Here is a 19,243-nt window from a genome sequence, read left to right on the forward strand (position 1 = left end):
CCTCATCTACTGGGAAGAAGATGGGCGCTCTGAAAGCCTCAAGATCGAGGAAATCAAGCAATCCTTCCCGATTATCCAAAACGCAGCCTAGACTAAGGCGTTTTGCAGAGCATTCGTCAGCTCTGCGAGAAATCACAAAGTTTATGAAGCACTCGACAGCTGCTATTCAAAGATTGCCTTTCCAGAGGCTTGCCAGGAGAATTTGTGAGCAAAATGGAATTTTGTTTAGGTGGAAGGCATCGGCCCTGTTTTGCTTTGCAGGAGGCCATAGAAGATTGGATGATCGAATTTTTTTTGGATAGTTACGTTCTTGCTGCCCATGCACACAGGGTGACAGTGATGAACAAAGATATTTTCAGCCTAGTAGCCCTTTGTTTCAGATATGATAAGTTACTTAGACCAGTTACGTTTACTGATGAACAGGATTGAAACTAATAGAAATCTATTTGGATGTGATGCAGTTCCCATTGGAGTCTTGTACTAGTCGACGTGCAAGACAATGTCATTTACCTTGCAAATTCGACATCTGGTGTCCATGGCAATGTTTTGCTGTAAGTAAAAATAATTAAGATACATATTATTGTTTGAGTTAGAAGTCCGGATTGATCAGGATAATGATTGGTCTTTGTTTACAGTGGTGTCAGGAAACTAATGGGAGCTTACGAGAGCCTGAGCATGGACATCGATACCCTGGATCGATCGACCCCATCGGAAGGGTTAGTGTCCCCAAACAAGAAGATGGTTACAGCTGTGGGTGGACGGTTGCACTTAATGCAATGTTGCTCTGCTATACGGAGCATTTTTCAGCTCCCTTCAGAGGATGTAAGCATTTTTCAGCTCCCATACACATGCATACTCTTGTTTATCTTCTTGTATATTGTCATGTTGATCTTATTTATGCCTTGATGAATTGTGATGGCAGTTTCCATCAATGTCTCGCTACGTGGACCTAGACGTCCAAACGTTTAGGGAGGAAACGATTGCGAAATTGATCGAGGTCGCTGAAGTTATGCCTCCAGACGGCCCAGTGGACTTCATCCCGCCCAATCCACGAGGGGGGATAGGCCCCCCTCAGCCTCTTACATGGGCTCCGTACTTGGGAGAAGAGCCATGGCTCCATCCTGAAGCCGATACCTATGGGTTCCAGTAATAAATAGTTTTTTCCTTCTTCCAACAAATGTACATTTGTAAATATGCAGCTATACATGTACATTTATATTTTTTTGCACATATTTAGTGTTATTGGAGAGAGAACATCAATTGTAAATGCACTTTTAATTTGAAAATCAGAGGATCAAATTTGCTACTGTGTTCCTTCATTGCTTGTTTTCTTACTTTAATCCTTTTTTGTGTACATAAAAGTTCAATTGGAGAATTTTTGCCTTCATTACATTGTTTTAAATAATAAAGCATTACAAAAGCAATGTTCTGAATAGATAAGTTTATTGCATATGGAAAATACATTGTCATCGTATACATGGTCACATCATATATCTTCTAGTGCCTCTAATTCATGTGGGGCTGCAACATCTTTACAAATGATCTGATGCTCTCTTCTTTTACTTAGCTTCCGACCATCGAGCTTGAAGCAAAATTGATCTGGAGGATTCTGAATAGCTACTTCTAATTCCTTCCTAACATATTTGAGAGTCCAATTCTCTTCCACTTCCAATGTCAAAGATGGGTGACCCTGTCGAATCATAACTATATCTATCAAGCAAGAGTGGCTGCCATCTCTTGTATCTTGATCCATGCTTTCCCAGTTGTTGTTGATCCATTGCCACCTTCTATAAGTAAATGACATGCACAGATGTTGTCTGGCAATATAGTATCTGATTCCAAAATATCATTAGGATAATTTTTCGAGTATAATCAAATAAGCGTTGTAACTGTTTCACAAAAATACATTTGAATGTCATAACACTCACTGAAATGCAATGTCGGAGGTGTTCAATCGACATTCGATCAAATCATCTCCCTTTGATGATTTCACTCTCCAACCTTTGTCAAACAAATGATCAAGCCAGGCTTCATCTATATCTTTGCACACAAAAGTTGTTCTAGTTTTTCTCAATTGTTTACAATCAAAAAATAAATGAACAAAGCATCACATTTTGGTCCTGTATGACTCTATCACTTCTGTGTCAAGCAAAGGCCACTCAGGACTATCAAGTGCGGGCAACGGAATACGTTCCAACTTTCCATGTCGACTCGATTGAGTGGGCAAGGTATAAAATGAGTCATAGAAATATGTTCTACTTCTTGCGAGATCACTTGGTGCACGACCTTCATATTGAAGTTCCCCCACCTCACCATGTACGACATTCAAGAATCCCGTCAAGCATTGTGCAGGCTCCCACTCCTGAAGATTGGATGGGTACAAATCTGTGCAAGGCAGAAAAATGTATATCAATCACCTTATTTGCAACATTGAAATACAAAACACAAGCACTTACAATGTGGTCTGTGTCTTGGAAGTCCTTCCAATGGTCCCACGTTGATCTCTTTTTGCATGAATACACGCTGGATCAACACTTCTTTGATAGTTTTCCCTCCTAGTGCCATCTTAAAGTCAAGGATCCTTCCTTTCCAATGTTTGGCCAAGTCTTCAGATGCCTTTCCCTTCACTCGGTAGTGGCCTCGTTTTCCTGGCTGCATAGTGACCCAAGAGTACTTCCTGTATATTTGGGGAATCCATTCTTCGTTCTCGTCTTTTATGTTATACAACACAACAGATGAGATACTGCTCCTTGCTAGTTTCATTCCACTTTCGGGTGCCATGATAGATTAATAGACGTATGAGAAAGAAGAAGTAGTAGAAAGTGGATGACTGAGCTAACCACTTTTGTGGATCAAGGAGGGAAGAAGAAATGAGGGACGGTGTGTTCTTTTGGGCGCCAAAGATGTTTCGAGATTCAAAAGTGGAACCAAGTTGAGGGAATAACCAGGAGAATGTGTATCTATCTATTCCAAGCATTCAAGCTTCATTAGTTCTAGGGGTGGTGGAAAGAATTTTTTAGTGCTCCACGTCTAACACAGGAATGTGGAAAACATTCTTTTATTGTGTTAGGTGTTGACAAAAAAACGGTTTTAAATATTTTAAGACAAGGTGATGATTTTTTTTAATATTTCATGAAGATAAGAGTTTCTCCACGTTTTGGGTGGGTTTGTACAGAGGTCCCACCACCGGTGAATATCGTTCGTAGATTACATGTCACTCAATCTATGTGTCTATTATTATATTATTGTTGAAATAGCCCTCTTTTGAGTCCAGAATTTTCCTAATGCATTGGGACATTGTATCAACTCGGTTTGCCCACTTCTTTATTATTGTGAGCAACTATTGTGTCCGCCCACTTCTGTTCATCTTCTGTTAAGCATCTTTAGTAGAGTATTCGGGTTTGCTAGACCGAAACGTTGCATAAGAAAAATATCATGGCCTGGTGTGTGTGGTACATGCACATAAGTCACCCTGATGAAAAAATAATAATTAATAGCTTCAGAGAGAATACTTACATACAAGACATTGAACATTTGTATTGCGAAATATTTATATACCTGTTGAGGATTGCAAGGTTCATTAATAACTCTACCTCTTCTTACTTTGTGAAGGAAATGATGCGACACCAAACTTGAGGATACATATCCTTCAAATGTAACCATTCGATATATCCAAGAAAATGAAGAAAATTATATTGGAGATTTCAAGAAAATTAGAAAACATTCCAAAGAAAGAAGTGTGAATTTAACTTACTTGTTTAACTGCTATTAAGCCATGCATTTTCAGTGCTCTTAGACAATGTCGGTTGAGAAATGTTAATGATGTCTGGTTGTTGACGAGCTTTTCGAGATCGGGTTGATGAAGCCATTCTGCGACATATAACATTGCAAATGAGTTTAAAGTTAAGAGGAGAGGTGACTTGTGTGTATTACTAGTGTGTGTGTATTTGTGGCGGGATAGAGATGCATGCAAGACGTGAGTGTATTTGTACATGAGTGTGTTTTAGTGTGTGTGCGTATACCAGAGTGTATGGGGGAAAGAGATAGATAAAGAGAGAGAGAGAGAGAGAGAGAGAGAGAGAGAGAGAGAGAGAGAGAGAGAGAGAGAGAGAGAGAGAGAGAGAGAGAGAGATGCATAGAGACGTAAGTGTTCAAAAATGATAAAAGATAGAGAGAGAACGTCACCTCCTTGCTCCTGATGCTGGTCAATACAAAAAAGAAAACAAACAAAAACTAACCATGGTTAAACCTAACCCAACACGAAACCTAACCTAACCACTCGAGTTATACATCTACATCATATGCAACTAGATCACATAGATAAGAACCAAAAATACAAATGGTCCATATCCTTGGAAAGTATTTTAACCCATATCAAACAAAGCTAGAACACAAAAAAAAAAAATCATAACAAACAAGACCTATAAGCCATTGCATTGCAAGATTGGCATGTAAGCATCACACATGCTACAATCAAAATGAACCCAAATAAAACCAAAATACCCAGTGAGTTACAAAATAAGCACTTGAAATACAAAGTAAAGAGAGAGTGCCAGTATGGGATCAATGGTGAGTTTTCCTCTACTGAATGGGATTAATGGCGAGTTTTTCCCATTCTTATCAGAAAGGTCTCTAGAAAGGAGCTTAGGAGATGTATTGACATACTTTTCTTTCACCAAAATGACATTGAAAGAGGAGGGGATAATCATGTAATCATTATGACAACATGATACACATGTCTTCCAATGAGCATCACATAATTCTAGCATTTTAGCATTAAGTACATGGTGATTCAAGTAAGCATGTTTATAGGCATCTATGATTCATGGTGATTGTTAGAAACTATCCCATAGTTTTGGCTGGTCTCTATGTCAAAAATAGTATGGTCTTGATGTCTTTTGGGATCCCATTGAATAACAACAGTGGGTACAATGATTTAATTAAAACTAGCTTCAATAATTCAATAACACCATACACCACATAATTTCCTATTTTTCCTATGGTTAAACTCTTGGGCATCACAAAGAAAATATGTGCCTACACAAGTGTGGATTGAAAACCATTTTTTAATAATGTCTACTAAAAGTGTATACATCCTTTATTAATGATTAATATTAGGGGGTGTTAAAGTTCTTTTTAAAACCATGTAACCTATAAGAAATGCTATATATATATATATATATATTCCCAAAAATCATGTATATCTACATACTATTTAAATTTCATTTCAAAACCATGTAACCTATAAGAAATGCTATATAAATTCCCAAAAATCATGTATACATACATAATATTTATTAATCTCCACATGAAAAGTTTTAAGTAGAGGTATTAATAGATTAATTAGATTGATTAAGCAATGGTGTTTCATGGTGCAATTAGTAGGATAAATGAACCCTTTGCTAATCTAGTTAATTAAGAGATAAATAGGTGTGCATGTAATTAGCTTCAATAAGCTATCATAATTAACTACTACCCTAAAAGGTAATATTGATATGAATATTACACATGCATAGAGAAAACTTCAATATAGGGAAAAAACTGAAACAAATGCCAGTGAGAGAGATAACCATAAATATGTTTGATAACAATGGTGGGTAGAATAATTCAAATAATTCAAGCTTCTATTTACCATATCCACAATTAATTATATATTTTCTCCAATGGAGTAGAAATAGCCTTATAACATGTCATACTATATTTTGAGAACATATCCATGAGAGACTATTACTTTATCCCAAGAACTTATATGAGATATTCCAATTCTTGTCGAATTCAACTTGTGTGTGTGTGTGTGTGTGTGTGTGTGTGTGTGTGTGTGTGTGTGTGAGTCTTGTCGAATTCAACTTGTGTGTGTGTGTGTGTGTGTGTATGTGTGTGTGTGTGTGTTTGAGAGTTGGATAGAGAGGAGGAATGACAAGATCATAAAATGATTTATCACAAGAACAATAAAAGAATAATAGAAAATAAAAAATATTTTTAATGGTAAAAATTAAAATTTTAAAATTTTTACTTTTTTTTTAACACTGAAGTTAAAATGGTTAACACTAACACTAACTATAACCCTAACTCTAACCCTAATACAAATGGTAACATAAATGATATTTGGTAATTATTTATTTAGGACCTCCTAAATAAATAATTATAACTAGTGATTCTCTCTCTCTCACACACACATGCACACATGCCTCTCTATCTCTCTCACACACATCCCTCTATGGAGGCTCTGCTTATTTTCCCCAACAATGATACATGTGAGATGAGGGTGCCTTCGAGCAATGGCAAAGGCTTTGGGAATAAAAAAGTTCTTATTCGAAAATGTTTACCATCACAGTTCAAGGGTTTAGAGGCAATCACAATCACAGCAGATAAAGAGACACATGTTACCCTTGTTCCACTTCAAGATATAGAAGGCAAGGAGCTCTACCTCCTTGATGACCTGATCTCTCTTACATATGAGGTATGTGTAAGATCAAAATTCAATACATTAATTGTACCTCTAATTATGTGAATATTGAAAGTTCAACAAATTCTGATGATAGTGTGCTATAGAAGACATCTGTATTATTAGATGTAGTGCCTCTATACACCCAGTTACCCAACCATGAAGTACTTTCACCCTTGAAATCGAAAAGCACTGTAGAGTTCTTATTGAACGTGAGGAAGGAGAACACTTTGACAAAGCTGGTGAGACGTATACCACGGGTGTTTAAGGTGAATGAGCTTCCTAGATTCTATGATGGGGATGTAATATTTGAGTTTCCTGCCACCATGGGTTCTAGAGCAAGCATGGATCATAAGTACGATGGACACATGTGGAGAAAGGCAGCTACATCGAATGTCAACTTTTCAGGGGTGTGTAGGATAAGCCATTGCAAGGAAGGTACAGATGTGTGTTGCCAAGGAGTTGGTGCTAACTTCATTATTTCGAGAAGGAGATCAAGGAAATGAACTTGGCGCGATAAAGAATTTAATAATGTTCTAGAAGAACTCGGCCCACTAGTTGAGAACAAGTGGTGAGTTATGAGAACAAGTGGTGAGTTAAATTAAAGAAGAATTTTTTAAGGCCACATATACAAAGTGATTAAAATTTCCTTTCTTGTAGTTTTTGAAGGTTAGTAGCTCACGCACGCCAAGAACCACCTAAGTCATCATTTGGCTATGATGACTTGCTATGTTTAAAGAGGGATTGCAATTATGACTTCCTTCATGAAAGCTGCTTTCCAGGTCAAGGGAATGAAACTGAACGTTGTTTTGTTTTCAAGATGTCTACTAAAGGATCAGCCTCAGGTGTCAAACTCGTCAATAGAATTAGGCATTTAGGAAATGGTGATCTAAGAAGAGCTTGGATCCAATTTGACCACACTAGACGCATCATGGATTGGGTAACAATGGCTTGTCATGTTTATCATCCAAGGTAGTACCAATGGCTTGTCGCTAGAAATAATGGCTTTTGAAAAAAAAATGTTATTACCTTGTTTAGCATATTAACTTTTAGCTGCAGCCTGCAGGAGATTCTAACTATTGCAACTTGCAAGATGAAAGAGGAGGAAAAGACTTCCCATGTAATGGTAGATAAAGCCTAAGAAAATTGAAATGCCATTAGAGAAGTCTACACTAAAGGACAATAAATCAAAGGTTGGGAATGCTCATGTTTATTTCATTGGGAACAAAGCCTAAATATAAATACTGCAAAGTATATTATAAAGGCCTTCCAAGGCATGCATAAGAGCATGTGCGAGAAGTAGTAGCGGACCGAGTCAACAAAAAGGTTGCACTAGCTCAAGGGTGACTTATTCGACAATAGTGGCGTAGTGGAAATGTAAAAGATTTAGATACACCTGCCATGGATCTTTGGCTGAGCTGGTGGGAAGTGCACATTGCACATTGGGGTAATGTAATTATTTTGGTATGTATAACAACCATTGTCTTTAAAACTAGTGTCTTTATTATTGATGTTTCTAATATGTCTCGCATAGGCGGAGAAGAGTGGTGATTAGTCATGTGCACCACGAACAAACTTGTCAGAGTCTAAACATGGAAGCTGGTTAGCCAGGGAGGGTTTCAAACACTCTACAATGCATGTGTAGCAGACATGGCTAATGTTTGGCTGAGCTGGTGGGAAGTGCGCATTGCACATTGGGGTAATGTAATTATTTTGGTATGTATAACAACCATTGTCTTTAAAACTAGTGTCTTTATTATTGATGTTTCTAACTATTGCATAGGCGGAGAAGAGTGGTGATTAGTCATGTACACCACGAACAAACTTGTCAGAGTCTAAACATGGAAGCTGGTTAGCCAGGGAGGGTTTCAAACACTCTACAATGCATGTGTAGCAGACATGGCTAATGTTATATTACAGAGTGCAAAGAAAAATTCATACATGATGGGCAAGCATATCGGAGCAGGTCCAAGTCTTAAGAAGCTTATTGAGAGGGAAAATGTGCATACTCCAAGACCATCACAAGTTGTAAGGACAATAAAGAGATTACCATTGCGGTTACACCTATGTACAAGGCCCCAACTCCTTTAGTAGGCGATCGAGAATCAGCCCGACATAAGACACAACAATGTAATATAATTGATGTGGATGATGATGCTAGTCATAGACCTGATTACAACATGAACGTGAGAGATAGGAAGTCTATTGGACGTCGTAGGAAAATACACCTCATGGATGAAAATGTGGACACAAGATATGAATCGAGTGACAAAATCATAATGGAAGCACCCATACACAAGACATTTTGGGAAATTAGGAGAACTCTAAAGGGCAGTAGAGTAAAGTGTTTGGGTTATATAGGTAGTAGTAAGTGTGGTCGCATGATTGTAGGATGTGTAAAAGGAGTACCTACACCATCATTTTTTTCAACAAGGCCCCATGCTGTTGGGAAGACTAGTCAAATGATGTGGTTTTGCAATAATGACATCCTGCATACATTTGATGTTGACAAGAACATTGACCATCCCCCCACACAATGTGCCTACTATATGGCTAGTGGCTAAAGGCACAAATCTGACACTTGAGGAGGTAAATGCATTGGTGCTTGCAGGGTGTAACTTACAAAGTAAGCCATTGGGAAGGGAGAAACAAACTCCATTAAGCTCAAGTCAACCAGAAGTGCCTAGAGGAGAGACAAACACATTCAAAAATGATATGTCACGAGATGGTCGTTGCACAAGATACAAAACAGGAATTTCAGAAGAAGCTGCAAAAAAGAATCAAGAAAGCACTAAACATAAATGCACAAGTTACACAAGTGCAGGTGTTTCAATCTTCCAAACATGAGGCTTTCACCATTGAGACTTTTGGAGAAGGTTCTCATGTGGGAAGTTATGATATGTATATCAAAATGCATCCATCATGCTCATGTCCAAATTTTTTAGGAAGGGTCAACCAGCAAAAACCCTACTTAGCATGCAAGCACTTGTACTTTGTGTACATGAGAGTCATGGGATTGAGCCAAAATGAAAATATGTTTATTCACCAACCAATTTTGACAGAAAGGGAGGTAATCTAATGTCTGTGCAGAGAACGAACCTACCCTGAATTGGTTTAGTGGACAACTCATGTTCCTAATTTAACTTCAGAGATGTATGGGATGTGCAAAAATGTTATGGGGTATCATTTTATTGGAACAATTTCCATGGAGTAATTTTATTTGAGCTTGTGTAATTTTATAGGGATATATCATTTTATTGGAGTAATTTTATTTTTCTATTAACTGAGATTGAGAGAGAGAGAGAGAGAGAGAGAGAGAGAGAGAGAGAGAGAGAGAGAGAGAGAGAGAGAGAGAAGAGAGAGACATATTTTGTATTTAATGTCTCAGGTATGGAAGCGACTATTATCAATATCTCACAAGAGAGAGAGAGAGAGAGAGAGAGAGAGAGAGAGAGAGAGAGACTTTGTATTCAATGTCTCAGGTATGGAAGCAACTATTATCAATATCTCGCAAAAGTGTGCAATAGAGAAAGACATATAAAGAGATAGATAGAGAGAGAGAGAGAGAGAGAGAGAGAGATAAAACAGAGAGAGAAACAGAAAGAGAGAGAGACAGACAAAGAGAGAGAATATACCAAGAGCCCCCCATTATTAAAAAATTGCTCGCCATATTTGGGTTTATGCCGCCAAAAAAATCCCCTGGAGTAGTGATGTTCTTCCAAGTGTCCAATCTTTCCAAAAGAACAATTGCTAAAATAACAATAATACTTAGCTTATCTGATGCACGATTGAGTAATAAAATGTTGTCGATGTGCTTGAATTTGAGAAGTTGGCAAAATATTTAAAGTAGAGCTTACATGTCAAAAGATAAGTGGTAGAAATAATTTTGTTGATGTTGAATAGTTAACAAAAAGCCATGGTTCCAGAAGTCTTCAAAAGCTCAAGGATATTTCCCAAGAAATGTGTCCAATGTAGAAGATAGCCAGCAAAATAACTCCTTGATGCCTAAATAATCCAAGTAATAATGCACTAAATAAGTCTTGGCAAGGTTCGTAAGATTTCGTATAAGAATCCACCAAGAATCCATTGTCAAGTTTTGTCCACCTACTACTGAAATTTTTCTTTTGTAGAGCTCCCTCTCTTTTTCATTTTCCTTTTGTTTTAATAGACAATGAAAGCTTTGAGCTTGTAGCATTATGAGCTTTTAAAGCCTATGTAATATGTAAGCTTTGAGAGTTATAAGATTTTTAAAAAGCTGATAATAATAATATTAAGCTTTAAAGTTAAGCTTTTAAAAAAAGAAAAAGAAAAGTTTTCTTCTCGACTATGAACCCGCACAGTGCGCGACTGAGAGAAAAGAAAGAGAATCCACCATAGTCAATTTTTGAGAATCGCCACCGCCGCCGAGAGAAATAGAAGAAGAAAAAAAAGAAATTGAAGCTTTGACAACCTTGAATTTTCTCTTGATTAAGCTTTGATAGCCTTGAATTTTCTCTTGATTAAGCTTTAATCCAAGGATTTATCTACTATAAAAAGTCAATAAGTGATTTTTTCTCAAATTGATTTATGGGAAAACTTCCACCATCCATTATAGAATTTTTTGTGAGCAAGGATTTAGCAATCTGAAAGTGGATCCGATTCCTCCCTTGTATGCCAATTTCATCCGTTACCTACAGATCAAATAGAGATTAAGAGATGAGAAAAACCATTTTCATCAAGAAGGGTGGTTTTTGGCTTCACAAAAGTGGTTTTGGGAGAGAAAGTGACATGAATTACTAGCCTCTGATCTTATTCTTGATCCAACGGCTCAAAAAATTCTCATAAACCTTCCAACCTTTGTCCAAGAGTCCTTAAACTTTTGTATTCTTTAACTTTTGGAGAGATAGAGACCTTTTCCTTATTCTTCAAGTACAAGTACCCATAGGTCTAATACTACTGTCTCATAGGACCTCATGTACTTCTTGAAGAATTAATCAAACTCACTTATATATCAAGCAACAAAGCATAGACTTGAGTCAAATTGATAAGATTTAAGCATAATATGAAAAGATGAGATAGAGTAAGCATCACCACCAACACACTATTGGGTGCAATCTTCCCCCGCTGGTGCGTGCAGTACAGCTTCCACTTTCACGACATGAGTATTTTGAGAATTGTATTCAAAATATAACCCAAGGAGCTAATAATAGTTGTGCGTACAAAATAAGGCTTGCTTTTTCACTTTTACAAAAATAACTCAAGCACTAGAGCTTGTTCACACACTAAGTGTAAAATAACCAAAACTCTTCTAATACATGTTTTAGTAATATTGCAACGCCACACACAAGTGCACACAAATAATATATCTAATCTGACACATGGCCAACAAAATAACTTATACGAAATATTAATAATCTGAGATGATATAGACAAGATCCTCCATGTGCGACACACACACTGCTCATCATCACCTATCTCACAAACGCAAACACATTAGTTGTTTTGCTATCTCAATAATTAACCCAATATGAAACGCTGATAGACACAAACACAACATACACTCACCACTTGTTACACTTCGATGAGAGTATCATTATACACATCATCTAGCATGGCATGTCTTACCACTTGTTACAATCCAATGAGTATATCACTATACACATTATCTAGCATGGCATGTCATTTGCATCAACCACATGTTACACTTTGACCGTGTGCAGTTGTCTAGCGTAGTCCACTTGTTTCACTTTGACTGCACATAGTCATCAAGCATGGCACTACTTGTTACACTTTAACAACATACACCCGTCAAGCATGGCACTACTTGTTACACTTTAACAACATACACCCGTCAAGCATGACACTACTTGTTACGCTTTAACAACATACACCTGTCAAGCATGGTCTCAAGCTATACCCAATAACACTAAGTAACTAGTATTTAATAGGGGATCACCTATGATACCAATTCACTAGCATGGCGCACTAGCGTCCAAGCATCCCCATTTAGCGAAAGGGTGGACATTATGTAACACTCAAGCCTGTGAGGAAGTCCATCCTGGTAGTAGTCAAGAATGATGCCGAATGCCCAGCCATAGATTCAGGTACCATTTCTTTTGTTTCTGGCAATGGTGATACTATATATAGTTGTCTAACGTCCTTTATGTTCTTAACATCAAGAGGAATCTGATGTCTATTATTCGACCATGGCTTACCATGACTTAAAGGTTCTCTTCGATAAGGCTACTAATGTAGTCATCATAGCAGATGGCGAGTGGCAATGTCATTGGGAAAGGAGTCCGGTGCAATAACTTATAGGAGTTATAGGATTCTATAGCTCGAGCCAATGTGGGGATAAGCAAGCTATGGCATGAGAGATTTGGGAACCTAAGCTTTGTAGTCTTGAAAGAGATGCAAAGGTCTAGAATTGTGGCATATCTACCAGCACTTTCAGAGATGCCAGATATGTGTGAAGCTTGTATGATGGGAAAGCATAGGCATGCATTTCCATAGGAAAGCAATAATCATGCAAAGGCTCCTCTAGATCTTGTACATGCAGATCTCTGTGGTAAAATTCCAACCACTACATTGGGTGGTTCTTCCTACTTATTGTTATTGTTTGATGACTTTACTAGGAAGATGTGGATGTAAGTTTCTTTGGGATTAGGCTAAAGTTTTTGAAAAGTTTAAATTATGACATAGCTTGATAGATAATGAGACAGGAAAGAGGATAAAGAAGTTTCGAACAAATCAAGGAAGAGAATTTATATCAAGTGAGTTTAATGCCTACTACTACAAGGAACATAGGATCAAGAGAGATTTGACATTTGTTCATACTCCACAACAAAATGGTGGTGGTGCTGCTGCAGAGCACAAGAATCCCAAAGTGATGGAGATGGCATGGAGTATGCTCAAAGGCAAATGATCACATAATTCTTTTTGGAATGAGGTAGTTAATACTGATGCGCATATCCTTAATAAGAGTTATGCAAAGGCAATAAAGGGCATGAAACCTCAAGAAGCTTATTCAGGTAAGAAACCCTCAATGCATATTTTAAGACATCTGGTTGTGATTGTTTTGTGCATGTTCTAGACTCATCCAAAACCAAGTGGGATTCTAAGAGCAGAAAGTGTATCTTCTTGGGGTATAGTATGGAGTCAAAGGGTTATCAACTATAAGTAGTCTAGTAGACACACTACCAACTCCGCAAGAGGTGGAGTTAATTCATCAGATGATGAAGAACATAAGCTTGTGAAGTAGCTATTGGATGGGAAAGCTCCACCGATAATCAGAGAAGAGCTGGTTGTTCATAGATCCAAGAGAATAAAGCAGCAGAAGAGGGACTCTGCTCACTTTGTCAATATGGCCTTAAATGGCTGAGAAAATGAAAGTATAGGAGCCAACCAACTTGGAGGAAGCATCCTAATGGATGTAGTCATAAACATCGCCCTACGGCCTCCTTGAGCTACAACACCAAGGCCTCTAGCTCAACCTTATTCAGCATAACATCTACATAGATGAGGACATCCCCATGTCGGTCTTCTTGACCATCCTCTCCAAAGTGCCATGGGTTTCCCAACCCACTTCGCCATGTTGTTCTTTTAGAACACGATCTCACTCATAGAGCCCCCCACCATCTTCCATCTCCCCTACCACGTCCTTTTCCTCAATTTCCAATCATGGTGTCTGTCCTCACCTTCTCCGACCGCCTAGAAGACAGTTCGTCCCCCAAAGGCCTCTACCCCTATCCAATATCCACAACCCTCATCACCAACGTGATCTAATAGATGCACACCAATGGTGTGGGTGGCACACATTAGATGACACATATAAGCATCTCACATCGGATTGCAACGTAGTTTGGCATCCTCATGATGACTATCTTGAGACATTTATTTGACACTGTCCATGTGGCCTACCCCCAAGATGTGTCTGATGATGAATACAAGAAGGCATATAAACTCTATAGGTCCGTGAGACTAGCACACTCTGTGAAGAAAGAGGAGACCAGTGATATTACCATGGACAAGGATTTGGACGACAACAATGATGTGTCACAGACATCCTTGGGCTTGGCTTTCACATGCTTTATGGCTTATGCCACACCATCTAGTGTGTGCACAAGGCACCACATTCTCAACACAATGACCTTACCTTCGCTAGCCAAAATATCTATGCTTCCAAGTATCTTAGAGTTAGCCCCATCTATTTCCCGATCGAACAACAATGAGCCTAGGACCTCTTCAATAAAGAGATGGACAAGAACCAACTTCCCCTGGATACCTCCACCTCGGCCACCCCTTTTGATGGTAAGAGAAGGTAAGGAAGTAAATACTTAGTGATAACTGATAGATTGTGTAGAGATGATACATCTATATAGGCCTAGGTATTTTAGGACTCATCTTGAGCCCCAATTGAGTCTTGGAATGTCAAGACAAAGCATCCAAGAGTAGAATCTACCTATGGATCCTAGTCTTCCACCAATGGTCCACACATACCTATAGCCTATATGGCTACGTGCTAGACCTATCAATACCATCAAACTACTAGAGGCCATTGTCTAGCATTTAAACCAAGACTGTGTGTCAAGTTGCTCAATCAAGGCTTCTCCTCACAACGGGTGCCATACAAAACATGAGCCAAGTAAACACATCACAAAAAATAGAGTGAGAGTGAACATTGATATCTAGCATTAAAGTGGCCTTTGCATCCCCGCTCAAGGGCGTGTGATTAGCGGCTACAAGAACATAAATGAGAGGGGTGGTCTTGTAGAGGCAGTGAATATGTAGTTCAAGGAGGGCATGGAAGGCTTGATTTCACTCGTCTTTTTGTTCTCAAAGATGACAAGTCTTTGTGCTTGCCTTCATATTTGGGCAGACGTGGAGCATTGGAGGATGAATTTCTCCAAAAACATGCATCGAAGGATACGTATATTAATCTTTCTGTTGACAACGGTCATATCCAAATGAAGGCTTATGTTGGCAGACCATATCCATGTAAAGGGTTATGTTGGTCATGGCTATAGCAATAAATATCATGTCAAGATTGGTCCAGGGAGTATTTTCATGGCCATATCATAAGAAGGCTTGGCCATAACTGTAAAGATCATGTCTAGATGCACCGAGTAGTAGAGCCCAATTCATTTTTATCATTCTGTAGGCCTGCAAACATTTGCATGCCTTGACTTTAGGTATCATTTCTCTTCTGTATAGTAATTAATGACACGTTCCAAACATGTGTATTATTATGCCAAATGCCCTTATCAACATGCATCTTACGCAGTGGAGCTGAAATGGATTCGAGATTGAGAACTGCCTTCATTGACACACATGGTGAGGAAGCTTGGAGAATGCACAAAAATTGTTCAACAAAATGTATGGGATGATTAGGGTCACATGAAATGGTTCTTGTCTTGGTGTATTCTCGCCATGGAAAAGAATGAGGTGACTCTACGAGTTTACAGAAAGGTCATCCCATATAAGGTTGCATGTGGCAGTTGTTACTCTAGCTGCATTCATGACTTTGAAATGCTAGCTTAAGGTGAGCAAATGCACATGTAAGATATTGAGACAGGGTCAGCATCAGCCTGCCCATGGAATGATCACTTTTATCTTGAGACAGGGTCAGCATCAGCCTGCCCATGGAATGATCACTTTTATCCCATGGTCAATCTCAACTGAAAAAGTAAAACCTGCATCAAATTTATTTTTCCTTTTGCTGAAACTTTTCCCTCACCCTTCTTATCAATGTTGCTGCATCATCCCCCTTACCAGCTGCTGTATAAATATATGCTAGCATGACCAATGGGACAATGTTCATTCTATCCAATTCTTGCCAACAACTCGCAGCATGTTCTCCTTGTTCCACGCTACCATGGCATCGACAAGCACCCAGAAATGTTGAGAATGGGACAGGTGCTGGTTGAAAAGGCATGTTATTCATTAGGGCCTCTGCATCATCCAAACGCCCTGCTTTCCCCAAAACATCAACCATGCAAGCATAGTGATTGGAAACAGGTGAGACCCCATAATCCGACTTCATGGAAAAAAAGTAGTCATAAGCCTCATCAAGTAAACCAGCTTGACTACAAGCAGCAAGAACACTAATGAACGTGACCTTGTCTGGAGGTACTCCATCCTCCTGCATTTGAGCAAAGAGATGAAGGGCCTTATTGCCAAACCCATGGTTGGCATATGCACATATCATAGAGCTCCATGTAAAAACATTTCGCTCAAGCATCTTATCAAACACCCCTCGTGCATCTTTGAGGCTAGCACACTTGCCATACACAGTGACAAGGGCATTTCCAATGGCAGTAATTGGGTCTAATTCGGCCTTTATGATGCAGTTGTGTACTTTCCTCCCTTCATGCAGAGCAGTGGCATGACTAGCACATGCAGCAAGAATATTGATGAACGTAACCTTATTTGGCTTCACATTCTCCATTTTCATATGATCAAAAAGCTCGAGAGTCTTCTTGACCATCCCGTGTACAGCATAAGCTCCTATCATGGAGTTCCATGAAACCACATCCCATTTTGGCAGCTGCGCAAACATGGTTTCTGCATCTTCTAAGCTTCCACACTTTGCATACATGTTGAGAAGGGCTGTCCCTACGATGATGTCGTACTCATACCCTCGCGTCCGGATGCAACCATGCAGTCGCTTGCCTTCATCAATCATTTTTGGACTAGCACAAGCAGCAAGAATACCTACAAAGGTGGTCTTGTTAGGCATAATTCCACTTCGTTGCATTTGGTCGAACAGTGCAAAGGCTAGTTTTCCATGTCCTTGTTGAGAATATGTCTCAATCATTGCAGTCCATGCGACAACATTACGCATGGCCATCTGGTCGAAGACCATTTCTGCATGCACTAGGCTATCACACTTGCCATACATGCTGACAAGGGCAGCCCCTACCACCATGTCTTGGTCAAAGCCACTGATGTGCAGGCAGGCATGCATCTGCTTTCCTGCAGCTAGGGCAGCATCGCTGGCACATGCAGCAAGAATGCTGACAAAGGTATATTTGTTTGGCAGCATCCCTTCTTGTTGCATCCGTCTAAAACAGCGGTGAGCCTCGCTTCCCCGCCCATTCTGCTCACAAACACTAATCATGGCAGTCCAAGAAACTACATTCCGGACTGGCATTTTGTCGAAAACTATGCCAGCATGCTTCAGGCTGTTGCATTTGCCATACATGTTGACAAGAGCAGTCCCCCAAATGACATCCTCCTCAAAGTCGGTATTAACAATCCTGGTATGCATGTGTTGTGCTTGTGTTAGCATCGCTTCATTGGCACATGCATCAAGTACACTCACATAGGTGACCTTATTTGGCAATACTCCTTGCTGCTGCATTCGGTCGAAGAATTGAAGAGCTTCCTTGCCCTGCTTCGATCGTGCATACGCTCTGATGATGAGGTTCCATGAGAAGTCATTTCGGTGATGCATTGTGTCAAACAAGGCAAGTGCTTCTGCTAGGGCTTCACATTTGCTATACATTTGTATGAGGAAGTTTGCAACGAAGGTGATGTGGTCAAGGCCGCATTGAATGATATGGCCATGGATGAGCATTCCATCTAGCAAGGCCTTTTCATGTGTACAGCGCTCCAGGAGGGATGCAAAGGAGGTTGAATCCATGGACATATGTGGATGATGCAGCTGTTCTAGGTAGACCTTCAATGGGTCCGTGCAAAAGCCAAGCTGATCCATGTGCTCACATTGCATATGGGATGCAGACGTGAAGGCTCTCCCATCATTGAAGCTAGTTTTCTTGAGACCAGGTGTTAGCTCCCTGCCGAGGGCTAGGTTATTTTGCTTGCAGCTAGCTCTGTGTAGTGACCAGCTTGTTGTCTTCAGAACCATGCTTTGCCAGACTAAAGGGAGTCGGAGGCCCTGTAGAGGTCATTGGGTTGAAGCTTCCACCAATTGTACGGCATGGCTCGCTGGGCTACCTGCTCGCACCCTAGGGTTTTGAACTTCGGAAGCTCGACACACGCGGGTTCAATACTCCCTTGCGTCCCCCATAAGGTGTGTAACCTTCCTCACAAAAATTTTTCCCCCAAAAAATAAATAAAAGATTCGCCACTATAAACCACAGGGTATGCAATCACAAATTTTTTTCCCCCAATAAATAAAAGATTGGACCCCCATACACCCCTTCCACTATAGACCACAGGGTCGACAGGGTCGAGTTCACTTCATCTGATGGCCCCAAAAAGGCGTCATGAATTAGATCAATGCCATCCATTGATCTCACTTGACAAGGGTCTTTAAGACCTCGTGGTAGATAGTGCTGAGCCCGTACACACATATACAAGTTGCAAATTATCATTCATATGCAAATGGCATCTTCCACCAACATTCAATGGAAAAAGACTAAAGCCATCATTTACAAATCACATGCAAGATTAAATACGACATCAAAAATATTAAAAATGAATTATATTAAACAAAATCATACCCTTGATAATTTACACATTTGACAAAACCATCTTTCACTAACCAAACCCCCCCCAAGCATCACAATATCGTGCAGTAGGCTGACTTCTCTCCACTTGCCACCTCCTTCAAATGTCTACTATTCATTCTTGATAATACTCAATGTTTTGCTGAAAACTACTCTTAGGCCAAGTTCACAACCTCCTAATCAAAAGTTGACTTTGGTAGTAGCTAGATGCCCGCCACAACTACTCACAAAGGCATATAAGAAATGTTGCTCCATCTGATCTAGTTAATGTGTGATAGTGAAGTCCAATAGCTTCTTCGGCTTCTTGACCCTTATGTCCGCACCTAATGAGGACAAATACTCTTCC

The 19,243-nt window shown here is 39.4% G+C and overlaps 1 protein-coding gene across 1 annotated transcript; it reads right to left on the minus strand.

The window, feature by feature from the left end:
- Nucleotides 1-15,250: 15,250 nt before the first annotated feature.
- Nucleotides 15,251-18,405, minus strand: LOC147609738 (pentatricopeptide repeat-containing protein At3g16610-like). The gene is made up of 2 exons (XM_086787121.1): nt 16,060-18,405; nt 15,251-16,011 (listed from the first exon to the last, which is right to left on the minus strand). Exon 1 carries the CDS (start codon nt 18,291-18,293, stop codon nt 16,128-16,130), a length of 2,166 nt encoding a protein of 721 aa, XP_086643247.1. The 5' UTR covers nt 18,294-18,405; the 3' UTR covers nt 15,251-16,011; nt 16,060-16,127.
- Nucleotides 18,406-19,243: the final 838 nt, after the last annotated feature.

The sequence above is a fragment of the Cibotium barometz genome, chromosome 50 (assembly GCF_041138505.1).
Source record: "Cibotium barometz isolate CiBa-2024 chromosome 50, ASM4113850v1, whole genome shotgun sequence".
Taxonomy (NCBI): domain Eukaryota; kingdom Viridiplantae; phylum Streptophyta; class Polypodiopsida; order Cyatheales; family Cibotiaceae; genus Cibotium; species Cibotium barometz.